Raw genomic sequence first — 15,739 nt, forward strand, 5'->3', positions numbered from 1 at the left:
CCGCAATGTCGCAGTCCTGATAAAAATCACAGATCACCACCATTACTAGTTAAAAAAAATAATAATAAAAATGACATAAATCTATCCCCTATTTTGTAGACGCTATAACTTTTGCGCAAACCAATCAATATACGCTTATTCCGATTATTTTTACCAAAAATATGTAGAATACTTTTTGGCATAAACTGAGGAAAAAAAATAGTTTTTTCTATAATAAATATCCCAATTTAAAAAAAAAAAAACTACAAAATATTGTATTTTTTTCAAAATTGTCGGTTTTTTTTTGTTTATAGCGCAAAAAAAAACCACAGAGGTGATCAAATACCACCAAAATAAAACTCTATTTGTGGGGAAAAAAAAGGACATACATTTCGTTTGGGTACAATGTCACGCGACCGCACAATTGTCAGTTTAAGCGTGTCAGTGCCGTATCGCAAAAAATGGTCTGGTCAGGAAGGGGGCAAATCCTTCCGGGGCTGAAGTGGTTAACCACTTCCCGCCCGGCCCATAGCAGATGCGGCCAGGCGGTGGTTCAGTTATCCTGACTGGGCGTCATATGACGTTTAGCAGGATAACATGCCGCCGTGCGCCCGCGGGGGCGCATCGCGGCGATCGGTGGAGCGGTGTGTCAGTCTGACAGTCCGGCGGAGGCTCTTTACCACATGATCAGCCGTGTCCAATCACGGCTGATCACGATGTCAATAGGAAGAGCCGTTGATTGGCTTTTCCTCACTCGTGTCTGACAGACGCGAGCAGAGGAGAGCCGATCGGCAGTTCTCCTGACAGGGGGGGTCTGTGCTGATTGTTTATCAGCGCAGCCCCCCCTCAGATCACCACACTGGACCACCAGGGATCGCGACTAGGACCACCAGGGAAGGGGGCAACATGTGGATGGTCAGTACCCCATGGCCATCCACATGTGCCCAATGTGCCCAGTCAGTGCCTAATCTGTGCCAATCAGTGCCCACAAATGGGCACTGATTGGCACCATTATATAGCACTGATGCCCAGCAATGCCACCCTTAGGGGCATCAGTGCCACCCATCAGTGTCCGTCGGTGCCACCTGTCAGTGCCACTCATAAGTACCCATCAGTGCCACCCATAAGTACCCATCAATGCCACCTACGAAGGCACATCAGTGCCGCCTATGAGTGCCCATCGGTGCCACCTATGAGTGCCCATCAGTGCCGCATACCAGTTCCACCTATCAGTGCCGCCGTATCAGTGCAGCCATATCAGTGCCCGGCATTGAAGAAGAAAACATACTTATTTCCAAAAATTTTTAACAGAAACAAAAACTTTTTTTTTCTCAAAATTTTCGGTCTTTTTTTTATTTGTTAAAAATAAAAACTGCAGGGGTGATAAAATACCACCAAAAGAAAGCTCTATTTGTGGGAACAAAATGATAAAAAAATTGAGTACAGTGTAGCATGACCACGCAATTGTCATTCAAATTGCAACAGTGCTGAAAGCTGAAAATTGGCCTGGGCGGGAAGGTGTCTAAGTGCCTGGTATTGAAGTGGTTAAGGTAAAAACTTTTAAAATCTTTTTAGTTCTTATCAAAATAAAGAAAAATTCTCAGGCTGTTTCTTGTACTGTACTCCCAATATATGGAATTTAGAGATCAATTAAAAATGTCTTTTTTTCGGGTAATTACAAAATATTGCACATTCCTTTTTTGTATTCTCCTTTTTAGCCAGCAGGTGGAGCTTTAAACTTATTTTTTCATGTTTTCCAATGTTTGCTTACCTTGTTCTCTAGAGCTCAGTGAGTGAAGCTACAATTTACACACACAAGTTGAGTCAGAGCAGTGAAATCTCACTGCCCGTCTCATTTAGTTCAAGGTTTCGGTGAGAGACCGCATGCATGAAAGGAGATAATACCCTTCCGATATAAATTATTTTATATGATTTCCATGAGACTGCATGCATGCTTTCTGGGCACCCTGGGACCCTTGCTGTGTTGTAAAACTGGAGGTACCTGTAGTATGTATAATCCAGCTGCCAGGTCACAAGCTTCATAGCTGTCACAGGTTTGCATTATGCTAGAAAATATCCTCTGATTACCATTTATCTGAGATTTATATAATCCATTGCAACCAAATACTGCAAGTGTTTCATGGTGCTTTTGAGTGGGACTGCAGCCTCTTGTCACTTTAATCTCTACTATAGAACTTTCTCCCTCCTCATTATGCTCCATTGGGTTTGGGTGAGGCTAAAATAGGCCTAGATTAAGGAGCATTTATTATAAATGGTTAATTCTGCCATAAGGATTTAGTGTGCAGGGCAACCAGGTATACAAGATAAATGAATCCGCTTGAATGCACAATTATAATTTTAGATGTATATTTGAATGAGTATATATTTTTTTATGTTAACATATATCAACAGTAAATACACAAAAATTGCTAGTTATGAAGGCTGGAGTATAAATATGGCATAGGTTTCATATTTTGTTTAGTGGGAATAAGAAACCAAAATTCTGGCTGGCATAGGAAATTACTTTGCTTCTTCTCCTGTTTTTCCAGTGAGTAGGATGAAAACTATATTTTTTTTGTGTATGTGTTTACTTGGCTACATTTCCCAGTATGTGATGATCTGTGCAAATAGGGAATCTATATTCAGAGATGAGAATCGAGTATGTGAAATAGAGGCTTTTCTCATGTACACAGAGGCAGTAATGGATGGACAAGGCAAGGACTATCCAACAGATAAATATAATAGAGGTTTGCACGCTCTTTACATGATAAAAAGGCAGATGAGAAGCACCGGCGACGCTGCTTTCTCCCTTTGCACAACTCCACGCCTGGCCCACTTGCCCCTAGTAGGAAAGATTGATGGCTCTGAGGGTGACCTTGGCTAGGAGCAGGAGCTGGTGATGTATGTACCAGGCTCTCTCTGCTAAATGGGCCCAGATTTGTAGTGCTAATATTCATGGGGACGCAGGCCCAAACTCACCACAGCTATAAATCAGCAGCCACTTTAGGTGTCACTGCTGGTTTATGTTCGGTTACTGTTGGAAAATCACTCTAGGTTCAAACCTCTGGCATCATCTGGAAGAATTTGGTGTCATACCTTTATTTTCTACTCTATTATCAGCAGATGTCAATTTAGCAGCTCTTAACACCTTCTCTTCCTAACGGATCACAGGTGAATTGATGGCTCCTGGGAACTAATTAGTTATTTTTTTATTGTAATGTCCATATCTACATTTAGTCTACTGTGGAACTATACTATTTGAAGAACGCTGCATTATCTGCAACTAAATAGACTGCAAGCTACAACCTTGATAGATCTTTATACCTCTAATGCCCCGTACACACGGTCGGACTTTGTTCGGACATTCCGACAACAAAATCCTAGGATTTTTTTCCGACGGATGTTGGCTCAAACTTGTCTTGCATACACACGGTCACACAAAGTTGTCGGAAAATCAGATCGTTTTAAACGCGGTGACGTAAAACATGTACGTCGGGACTATAAACGGGGCAGTGGCCAATAGCTTTCATCTCTTTATTTATTCTGAGCATGCGTGGCACTTTGTCCGTTGGATTTGTATACACACGATCGGAATTTCCGACAACGGATTTTGTTGTCGGAAAATTTTATCTCCTGCTCTCCAACTTTGTGTGTCGGAAAATCCGATGGAAAATGTGCGATGGAGCCCACACACGGTCGGAATTTCCAACAACACGCTCCGATCGGACATTTTCCATCGGAAAATCCGACTGTGTGTACGGGGCATTAAAGTTAGGTACATGTAAAATGTTTTTTTTTAAAACTGCTACTAATATGGAACTAAGAAAAAAAAAAAAATCCTTCGGCAATGTTTCATGGTAGAAGATCCTGGGCTACATAAGTTGCTCTGTTATAGCAATAAAGTTGACAATATTTAATAACTTCATTATTCTATGTTTAACCACTTTCTTACTGGGCACTTTCTCCTTCTTCCTGCCCATGCCAATTTTCCATTTTTCATTGCTGTCGCACACTTTGAATGACAATTGCACGGTCATGCAACGCTGTACCCAAACAAACAAGAATTTTTTGCATTTTGTTTTAGACAGACAGAGCTTTTTTTTTTGGTGGTATTTAAAGTGTTTGTTAGCCCACAGGGTTAACTTTACATTATGCTCTTTGTTGAGCCATCTAATGTCCCCCTGTGGCTGTGCTTTATTAAAAATGCAGCTATATACCTTGTTTACTGATCGGCGATCACGTGACATGCCTCTTCTCTCTTCTCTCAGCTCGATGCAGTGGGCAGGGCCAAGGATCCCCCCTGACGTCATTCAGGAGGGAAGGTGGAAAGAGGCGGCCCCGCCCACTGCAGCTGTCATGCGAGAGAAGAGAGAGGCGGCATATCACATGATCGCCAATCTGCGCTCAGTAAACAATGGATATAGCTGCATCTTTACTAAAGCACAGTTACAGGGGGACGTTAGACGAATCAACAAATAGGATAATGTAACGTTAACCCTAATCTGAGCAGCAGGACAGGAGGGGGAGGCATGGACACAGAGCAGAGGGGGGGAAGAGGATGGAGGAGAGGACACAGAGCAGGGCTGCGGCTGACGGAGGCATGACAACAGTGTCGAGGGCTCAGCAGCCCTGATATACCGTGGTCAAAATACATAGGGGAGGGCAGAAACTGGCAGGATCAGCAAGGAATTTCAGGTGATACGGGTGGTCAAATTACACAGCACAAGCACTGTGCTGTATATAATGTTTTAAAGGAACAGGATATTGAAACACACATGGATTTCTTCATAATAACAAAAGGTAGGAATCTGCAACAAAGTTTGTTATAATCCCTGAAATGTACAGATATCACCCCGAATGTTTTTTTTTCTCAACAAAAGTCGAGTTACACTTTAAGCTCAAAGAAAAAGTACAGTTTTTACATGTATTTTATATAATTTGTTTTCTGGGGGGGGGAGCTTGGCTTAGGTCAGAGAAGCTATTCTACATGCACCTCTACAGCACTTGACATATGTCATATCATAGATCACATGTCCTGTACCAACAAGCTGGGAGGAAGCTGGAGGCGGCATCTAATAAAATTAGCTGAAGGGAAATGTGGTGCAGCTATGTAGTTCAATGCAAGCGTAAGACAAAATTAAATGGTTAAAGTGGTTGTAAAGGCAGGCACCTATTCCAGTTCTGTGGAGTTAAAGTGTAACTCCACTTTTGTTGAGAAAAAAACATTCCCCTCTGGGTGATCTCTGTACATTGCAGGGATTATAACACACTTTGCAGATTCCTACCTTTTGTTATTCTGAAAAAATCCATCTGTGTTTCTCTGTGCCTCTGTTCTGAGTTGGGTCTAATGGGAGTGGTTTCATAATAAACTGTCAGGTGTGCAACTGCAGGGCACTAATGAGGAAATCTGCTGGGACTGCATCCCTTTAGACGGGTTCCTATTGAAAGTATCTCTCCAAAAATGACATTTTAGTTCCAGGGGATGCCTGAAATCTGACTTGTATCTGAGGCAGACTTTTGGGAAAATTGGTGAGCCAATCACACAAGCAGGAAATTATGTTTCTGTGGGGTGGTTAGTACACATTCTGTGTACAGAACAACCCCAGGTAGCCATATTGCAATGCATCCTCAGAAAATGACAGCGGCTGCAGATTGAAAAAGAAAGGTCATTTTTAATAACATTCGATTACAATATGATTAGTGTCACAATTACCGTATTTATCGGCATATAACACACACTTTTTTCCCCTGAAAATTAGGGGAAAATCGTGGGTGCGTGTTATAGGCTGATCCCCGCCAATTTTGTTTGATCGGAGCGATCGCGGCGATTACCACCGACATACACAGCCGTGTGTAAATTCAAATATGGTGCCGAGACTGCAGGGACTCGGCGGAGCCGAGATACACATATCCGAGTGTCCTCGGCTTTTCTCGGCGCCGCTCACAGTCCCGCCCAGTCCCGCCATTGGACCTGTGTTATGTCCATCATAGGGCGGGACAGGGCGTGACTGTGAGCGGCGCGGAGAAAAGCCGAGGACTCTCGGGTATGTGTATCTCGGCTCCGACGAGTCCCTGCAGTCTCGGCGCCATATTTGAATTTACACACGGCTGTGTATGTCGGCAGGGATCGCGGCGATCACACAAGGCTGCACTGGGGCAAGGCTGCACTGACATAGCTGCACTGGGGCAAAGCTGCACTGACATGGCTGCACTGGGGCAAAGCTTCACTGACAAGGCTGCAATGGACACTGGGGCAAGGCTGCACTGACGCTGACAAGGCTGCAGATGGACACCGATAAGGCTGCATTGATGGGCATTTTAATGTAAGTTTTTCTTCCTTAAAATTCCCTCCTAAACTTGGGGTGCATGTTATACGCCGGCGCGTGTTATACGCCGATAAATACGGTATATGCCCTATATTATTTTTTCTTTATTTGCTATTTTTTTTTCCCCACAAAAGTGGAGTTACCCTTTAAAGCTCAACGTCTGGAAAATATTACAAAATGCTTTTGTCTTGTTAATTGTTCATTAAAGTGGATGTAAACCCAATTTTTTTTTTTTTTTTTTTTTTTTTTGAAATTGTACTTTAGAGATTTCCTATCATGTGAGCCCAGTCTTGCCACACAGAGTTAATCCATCTCTGAGCAATCCCCTTTTATTGTTTAGTGAGATAAAACTTGACAAACTGAGAAAAACTTTGTCAAAACCTCCCCCTTGCTGTGAGTGACAGGTGATTTACATATCTCGTGCACTAGCCTAAGAGACATGCAGTATTTTTTAATTCCCACCCCCACTCCTTTCTTCAGCAGCTCTGCAAGGATGGGCTGTTTCACACCTCAGCATGATTTGGCGTGTGTAAGTCATGTGGTTACTTAACTGTCTTTTCACTGGATGTTAGAGATCATACCAGAAGTTCAGTGTAAGAAATACACAGGAGAAAATGCATATTGACAAGGGGAGTGTAGAGGTGGGCGGGGAGTCTACTGACATCACAACTCCACCCACCGAGCTCCAGACAACAGACCCAATAATAACTTAATCCTCTGCCCGAGACTAAATGAGCAATAAACTCCTTTAAGCATTTTGCTGCACTACATATAATTTCATAATATATGTACTGTTCTTCAGGCTTGGCTAATTATCTGCAGCAGCAGGAATGTAAAAGTTGCATTGGTAAAAATTACAGGAAAGCTTTCTTCTTTTTAATATTTCTCTATTTCTTCCTGGTTTAAAACCTAGGAAATATTTGTATCCCAATCTGTCAAATTTACAGAATTAAATAAAAAATGCTTAAAGCGGTACTGTAGCATAGCCGAGGGTAGGCAGCTCTTGTCATAACGAGCCAGTATGCACATCATACCTGCAAATTATGGTGGGGTTGCCATCTTCCAGCGCTTACAGCTTTGTAATCCTTGTTGTTGCTTTTTCCACGGTCCTTGGATCTGAGATCTGTATTTGTCCCTGAAAGAGAAACCGCAAATCTTTCGGGGAAAAATACAGATCTCACATCTTCCATATTGTGGTCAGCACTAGCTCCGGTAGGACAATATAAAGATATTCTGATAAGAAGATAAGGGATAGCGTGCTACCCTGCAACTGGTCATAGCAACTGGAGGGAGTAGACAGCAAGTTGTAGTTTTTTGCCGCCAAGGCCCAAGGGTCACCTACAATACAGAGAGAGAGACAAAAGTAAGAAATGAAGGGTACCTCAGTTGCTGCCACTACCCATTTTTTGAGGTTAAGCTTCATTATCACACATACTGGGATCCACTGCCTTCAGCATAGGGTACTCTAGAAGAACACCATCAATCTTTGAGTGCAACTATCTTCTGTATGGAGGGAGACAATGATATTCTCCGCAGTTCAAAGATACAGGTTGCTTGATCCTCGCTTGGGCTTCGTGCATCCTTCCAGATTGACAACTCAAACCAATGATCACTTGAATGATTCTTGCCAGTCAGTGGCAACACAAACAGCATTGAAAACCTGTACCGGTATGTGCATATGAAGACTATGTTTGTGAATATCATTCATTTATTTTAATAAACTACTGGCTTTTACGTATTCACGCTATGTGGTCTCCCACTTTTCTTTTTACCATTATGCCCCTGATTGTGATCTGTGATTGAGGGGTATCAAAGCACATAGATTCCATTCTCCTGCCGAACAATATGCTTTTCTGTGACACAGGCGCATGGTGACTTCTCACTTTGAAAGTCAAACTTATCCGATAAGCGTATTTTGGAGTGGAGAGTGAAGGTGCACTGAAGTGTTGTCTCTATTCATTTCAACTTCCTAGCACAAGATCATATGGATGTGGCTTTGCTATCTCTGGAGGAGCCCAATTCTCCCCATTACTGATTTGGCATTACAATTTGGAAAATTACATTTATGTATACAATATGCAGTAGCAGAGCTGCATTCCAAACAGTCCCTGCACCCGCTTATCAGTGGGGAAAAATAGCATTCCGACAAGATTTTGTAAACCTGCCTGACTGCTATTCCCCATACCGTGTCTCAGCTTTAGTTTCCAGCTTCTGCAGCTGTCTGGCCTTTAGTCTGATGAACGTATAGTTTTAGAGAACCTGCTGGAAGAAGAAAGATTTTCTGACTGTGTGCTCTGGGCAATGCAGTCTGTTTGAGACAGTTCTTACCTAAGGCACATTGATAAATTTGTTAAATTTGTTTATAAAGACCACAGCCAATTAAATGGGGATTAGCCCATAGCAACCAGATGTTGTGTTCATTATCCAGCCCACTGCAAGATTTTTTTTTTCCCAGCCCTCTTATGTAAGAGGTAACTCTGATATAAGGGGCTTATAATGGCATCTCTGATATAACGGGGCTCTGATGTAAGTGTAACTTGGATGGGGACTCTCATATAAGGGGGCTTTGGTGGGGACTCTGATGGACGTAGGCTTATCTGGAAGATATTTGCTTTGTTTACTGATTTTGTTTTTCTTTCTTTGTTCTAAATTATATCATGCTGATTACAAAAAAAGTGTGTAAGTTTGAATTGTTAATTTATAAAACAGATTTTTTTTTTTGGCTCGTAAGTATTTGTAAAATATATAAGGTGGCCCTTGTACTGAAAATTGTGGAGACCCCTGGGTTAGAGCATTAAAAATTGAATTTGGCTGCTATGGGCAGTCCAATTTTTATAAATACACTAACTGAAGTGGATTTATAACCTGTGATTGGCATTGCTTGCGTTCTCTGCAGTATGTGAATGTGAAGGCACATTTCAGTGAAATCATCAGTCAGTTCTATTTGATGTTTCACTTTAGGAACAACAATTTGCATGGCTAGGTAGAGAAATATGAAGAGCGGTGTGCTCATTTATAGGTTTGGTACAATCAGGAAGCTTAATGCCCCATTTCCAGAAACCATTAGACTGAACCACCTCTTGTTTACCAATGGCACAAATGAGTTCCCTTTCCAGGGTGAGTACAGACAGGTGTATGTTTTATACGCATGTGCAGGCAATAGTTAGCCACCTTAATTTCATTCTAACCCTCTGTGTACTGTATCTACATCCAAAGCACAAAACCCAACAATCCCCAACAATGAATTGCTTTCATTTTCACTCTTATAGTCATGCAGCCTCCTGCCACCCACGTAAGGCATATGTGCGGCGGCAGAGGATTGATGCCCACAAGCGTCTATGGGCAGCAGAGGATTCTTTTCTGAGTGCGCACTCACTGACAAAGACAGAGCTCGGTCTATGCAAATGATCAGGAACCAATCAGCCAGGCACGGTGATTACATGATTAGGCAGACCTTCTCACCCCTCTGGGCATGATAGCCCAGGTAAAGGGACGTCAGGGCAGGCAGGAGGGGGGTTAAAGCTGATGTTTAGTATCTATTTTTTTGGCATTGCAGCACCATACACATTAGTTATGTTTACTGGTGTGTATTCCATTACCTGCAGATGTCGGTCTGTGCCGCAAATCCTCTTCACTGTGCCTCTCACTACCACTGAATATCATCCTCAGTGGCTGTCTTTTAGCCCTGTAAGCCTTACCTGCCATCTCTACTACACAGAAAAGTTGTGCCACCTGCCCCTTCTGGTTTTTCTACTAATCACATACAGTGGCGCAAAAAAGTATTTAGTCAGCCACCAATTGTGCAAGTTCTCCCACTTAAAAAGATGAAAGAGGCCTGTAATTGTCATCATAGGTATACCTCAACTATGAGAGACAAAATGTGGAAACCAATCCAGACAATCACATTGTCTGATTTTTGAAAGAATTTATTTGCAAATTATAGTGGAAAATAAGTATTTGGTCACCTACAAACAAGCAAGTTTCTGGCTCTCACAGACCTGTATCTTCTTCAAGAGGCTCCTCTGTCCTCCACTCATTACCTGTATTAATGGCACCTGTTTGAATGTGTTATCAGTATAAAAGACACCTGTCCACAACCTCAAACAGTCACACTCCAAACTCCACTATGGTGGAGACCAAAGAGCTGTCGAAGGACACCAGAAACAAAATTGTAGAAAGCTGCCAGGGACTCAGATCCTGCAGTGCCAGACGTGTCCCCCTGCTTAAGCCAGTACATGTCCGGGCCCGTCTGAGGTTCGCTAGAGAGCATTTGGATGATCCAGAAGAGGACTGGGAGAATGTAATTTGGTCAGATGAAACCAAAGTAGAACTGTTTGGTAGAAACACAACTCGTCATGTTTGGAGGAGAGAAAATGCTGAGTTGCAACCAAAGAACACCATACCTACTTTGCATGGTGGTGGCAACATCATGCTTTGGGGCTGCTTCTCTGCAAAGGGAACAGGACAACTGTTCCGTGTACATGAAAGAATGAATAGGGCCATGTATCATGAGATTTTGAGTGCAAACCTCCTCCCATCAGCAAGAGCATTGAAGATGAAACGTGGCTGGGTCTTTCAGCATGACAATGATCCCAAACACACCACCTGGGCAACCAAGGAGTGGCTTCGTAAGAAGCATTTCAAGGTCCTAGAGTGGCCTAGCCAGTCTACAGATCTCAACCCCATAGAAAACCTTTGGAGGGAGTTGAAAGTCCGTGTTGCCCAGCGACATCCCAAAAACATCACTGCTCTAGAGGAGATCTGCATGGAGGAATGGGCCAACATACCAGCAACAGTGTATGACAACCTTGTGAAGACTTACAGAAAACATTTGACCTCTGTCATTGCCAACAAAGGATATATAACAAAGTATTGAGATAAACTTTTGATTTTGACAAAATACTTATTTTCCACCATAATTTGCAAATAAATTCTTTCAAAAATCAGACAATGTGATTGTCTGGATTTGTTTCCACATTTTGTCTCTCATAGTTGAGGTATACCTATGATGACAATTACAGGCCTCTCTCATCTTTTTAAGTGGGAGAACTTGCACAATTGGTGGCTGACTAAATACTTTTTTGCCCCACTGTAGCTTGTCTTACTACAATCCCATAATGTATTGCGTTCTGTCAATGGGCAGAGGAGACCTGTCAATTAACTGCCCTAGGGCCTATTCACGCATCATGATTCATTGTAGGATTGTAGTTATATGAGTTCTGTTCAGCTGAAGATGTAGTTAACTTTTTCAGAGCTGGAAGACAGCCACTGAAGACGATGTCTGCTGGCTGTGAGGAGGCACAGAAGGGAAGATTTATAGCAGAAGCTGACCCCTGCAAGATCCATCACCCAGGCAGATCCCATCAAAATCTGGAACAGGAAGTGTGTTACTGACCGGATCACCAGGTCAAAATAAAAACGGATCATTCAAGCAGAAAGCTAGACATGCAATTGGAAAGGGTTAGGCAAACTGCTAAATACTGATAAAATATATGCTGTACATGGGTGCTGTTTCACATGCCAGCCAAAGTTGTATTTTTGTCCATCCAGGCCAGATTTAGACAGATCTGCCACACAGCTCCGTCCTGTCTAGCTTGTGAGAGGATCCAATCGTTCTCTGCTGCAGTTTCATTTATAGGTCCCCTCTACACCTACCCTGTAGTTAGAAAGTGAAAGGAGAAGCAGGACTCGGATGAACGCTTACCACTATGCATATTTTTTTTAGGTGCAGCCTTTTATTTTGGATGTGAAATCTTGGCGTCAAACTTGGTGTTCCCAAATGTACCATTTTAATCGAACCTGATATGATTTAGCAAAACCTTTTGCTTTCGGGAAAGTTTGATTATATCAGCAATTTTATTTTGTCATGTATGCAACCATGTTAAAACACTAGACCTTATTTTATCAGTTTGTGTATATATTTTTTTTGGTGCATGAGGGCAACAGCATTATTATTGGAATTTTTCAGTGAGCCTCTGATTGGATTCTGTGGTCATAACAGAGGTGTTATCACAGCACTCTTAAATTAATTGTGTCAATTTATTCCTTAGGGATCTCTGGAGAAAAGGTGGAGATTGACCCAGTGACCAACCAAAAGACCAGCACAAAATTTTGGATCAAACAGAAACCAATCTCTATTGATTCAGATTTGCTTTGTGGGTGTGACCTTGCAGAAGAGAAAAGTCCAAGTAAGTAATGGATGCACAATTAAGAAAAAATGGTTGATTTTCCTAAGATATATTAATGTGTACATATAGCTAAAATATATTTTATATTATTTTTGGATAGAGTAGGGAAGGGTTAGAATGGTTATCAAATTTTAATTCTCTTTGTGCCCCCATTTGGTAAATATAGCTTTATGTTTGAGTTGAGCACCATTGTCCCCAAGACTGAAAGTGTTGGTAAATCCAAAGGTTTAGAGTTGTCACCAAAACAGGTGGTGAGTGTAAATCTTTTCAGTAACAATCATCTAAGATGGGAATTCCCCTCAGTTTGTATAAGTTTGCTCTTGCTTTCAGTTGCATCCCGTTAGAAGTACAACTAACAGGCATCTGGCAGGTAAAGAAAAAGAAAATCCATAGAAATACAACAATTTAAAAAGATTTGACTTGTGTGGTAATTTTCATTACTATGCATCAAAACCTATTTTACAATAACTTGTATGCCAGAGTTGGAGCTCTGGCATTGAGTAACAGAGAGGAGTGCTTTACAGAAAAAAGGAACAGGATCTCCATCCTGGTACCATTATTTTTTAGTCAGAACCCAAGGTTTTACTGTTCCTGGGTGTTCAGATTAATAAAAAAAAAAAAATTACACTCAAAAATGATATCTCACTGGTTGAGTCATGGTTCCATGTTTTCATCTGTAGAGCAAAGCTGCTTTTTGATTTGCAAAGAGTGGGTATTGTTGCTTCTGTGGTTGCAATTATTTTGCTAGGTCCACCTGTTCTATAGTACAAAATGTAACCGCTCCCCAAGAACATGCACATGTGAATACCGTAAGGATAAATGTACACATTTGGAGTTGGCAATGAACTGAGATGTTTCTGACCGTACGGTACATAAATGGCAGTTACCGCAGGTTTGCATGCATATCAGAACACATCCACTAATCAGGAATGTAGTTTTGTCCTTTTTTTAATATGCTAATTTACAGATCTCCACTGATCTGTAGCGTGTGGTGAATAATTTGGCAGGAAGTGGGCTAATATAGTAGGGTTACCACATCCTAAGGGTCCATGCACACTAGGAGCAAAACAAATGCCAGAACCTCTGGCAGAAAAAATGCTCATATTGAACTAGAGTTTAGGAAAGTTTATGGGCATTTGCTTTTACAAGCCTATGTTTTCCAAAACATTCCCCTCTGGTCATTTTTCAACATACCTTGATAACGCATTTATGAGCGCTAAAGCGGAGCTCCAGACGTTTTTCTGTTTATTAAAAGTCAGCAGCTACAAAAAGTGTAGCTGCTGACTTTTAATAAATAAACACTCACCTGTCCCACGGTCCAGCGATGCGGCCGTTTGCAACCTCGCTTCTCTCCCTCGCCTCTCCCCAGTGCTGGCATTACAAGTGTGGGCACCCGGCTGTGACAGCTTGCGGCTTCACAGCTGGCTGCGCATGCGCGAGTTGCGCTGCGCCCCTTTAATGGTTGGGCAATCTGTTGGGAACTGTGACGTGTCCCAGAAGGTTGCAGGGAAAGGAATAGGAGAACTTCCGCTCGAGTCGCCTAGGCGGCCCCAGCGGAAGTGGGAGCAGGTACCTGTCAAAACTGGGTACTTGCTTTCCCCCCCCCCCCCCCCCCCAAAAAAAATGACATGCCAAGTGTGGCATAGGAGGGGGGGAGCAATGCTTAAAGCGGAACTTCCTCTTTTGGGTGCAGCTCCGCTTTAAGTGTTTTTTTCTGCCTGAAAGCTCCTTTCAAAAATGCGGTCGAGAAGAGGTTTTTTTTTTTTTTTTTTTTTTCTGCCTCTAAACTCTGAGCTTAACTCTGAGCCTCTAAGCCTGGGTTCACACTTCTGGGATGCAGAACATCGCATGTGATTTGCACATGGGAATTGCACCACATTCCTTTGCAAATCACATGTGATGTCTGGCGGTGAGATTTGAGGCATTCATTTTGTTTGGCTCAAATCATACTTCTGTGGTCCAGTTCTGAAGTTCACGTGCCCATTGCAGGTACTTTTGGCTGTGGACATGGGTCAGCATGGTTACCTTGACCAGTCTGCGGCTACGCAGCCCCATACACAACAAATTCTGATGCCGTTTATTTCTGCTTTTAAAACATCAACTTTAGGGACAACATGTTTACTTGCTGCCTAATATATCCCACTAACTTTTAGATGCCATTGTAACAAGATAATTAATGTTAATTAGATTGTAAGCTCTAACGAGCAGGGCCCTCTGATCCCTCCTGTATTGCATTGTAATTGTCATGTCTTCCCCGATGTTCTAAAGCTCTGCGCAAACTGTTGGTGCTATAAAAGTCCTGTATAATAATATTAACCTGTCAGTGGTCATATGGATATGGCTGATCAGTGTATAGTAAAGCCGTGTGTTTGAATAAGGGAATGTTTTCTTTCAAGCAAAATTGCCAGCGCAAAATCCTGAATACATTCCTCTGAATTGTCTTTCCCAATGTCAATGTCATGTTCTTAATGTGCAAGGAAATACCTTTTACTAGCAGGGTTCCTTTGTTAGGCTTTGGCCTGCCTCTTCTTACTGGGGAGGGATACACTCTCCCTGCTTGTTTCCAGACTGCCCTTTGCACAAGTTTTGTGTGCGATTTTTATCAGTCTGATATATGTCTTACTGCACAGCTTACATAAAAAAAAAAATGAATCCTGGGGTCCTCCTTGAATGAATTATGAGGGAGAAGGAGAGGATAGGGAACAGATAAGAGTTCAGACTTGTGCAATATATCCTCTTTCCTGTGTTTTATCTCTGGTAACACAAGCTCAGACTATCTTAGTGCAGGGAGATATTATAAATTGTACTTATGCAAGCAGGCAGAGCAGGGTCAATTGTATGGCTGTCAGAATGAAGATGTCAGCCCAATAAAAGATGGCTGCCTGGTTCTGGGAGCGGACTTCTAGAGACCTGCTTATGTAATGACCCATCAGTTTCAGCTTGTCCTGCAAGGTCACTTGCCCTTATGAGTTAGCATGTTATTTTATTACGTTTAACTTTTCTCTAACCTTGATTAAATACTTGTCGTGTACATTTGCTTCAAAAGCTTGCAAACTTCAGTATTTCGATTTATTTTTGTGAATTTACCCATCTTCTTTAAAGCCCTACCCTTCTCACAGCACCCTCATAAGCAACTGAAGAACACCGTCTCACAATTAATTTTATTACAAGGTCCATTCATTCAGAAGTACCACAGTACCAGATTTTATACCAAATGACATTGCATGTTAAATCTCTAAGTGCATT

The 15,739-nt window shown here is 42.1% G+C and overlaps 1 protein-coding gene across 3 annotated transcripts in view; it reads left to right on the plus strand.

The window, feature by feature from the left end:
• MAPKAP1 (MAPK associated protein 1) overlaps positions 1 to 15,739 on the plus strand; it is a 399,325-nt gene that overhangs the window by 327,080 nt on the left and 56,506 nt on the right. For all 3 annotated transcript variants that reach the window (XM_073600313.1, XM_073600315.1, XM_073600314.1), the window contains one exon: positions 12,356 to 12,493. In XM_073600313.1, coding sequence (XP_073456414.1) covers positions 12,356 to 12,493 — 138 coding nt within the window. The remainder of the gene's footprint in view (positions 1 to 12,355; positions 12,494 to 15,739) is intronic.

Source organism: Aquarana catesbeiana, linkage group LG09 (assembly GCF_042186555.1).
Source record: "Aquarana catesbeiana isolate 2022-GZ linkage group LG09, ASM4218655v1, whole genome shotgun sequence".
Lineage (NCBI taxonomy): Eukaryota > Metazoa > Chordata > Amphibia > Anura > Ranidae > Aquarana > Aquarana catesbeiana.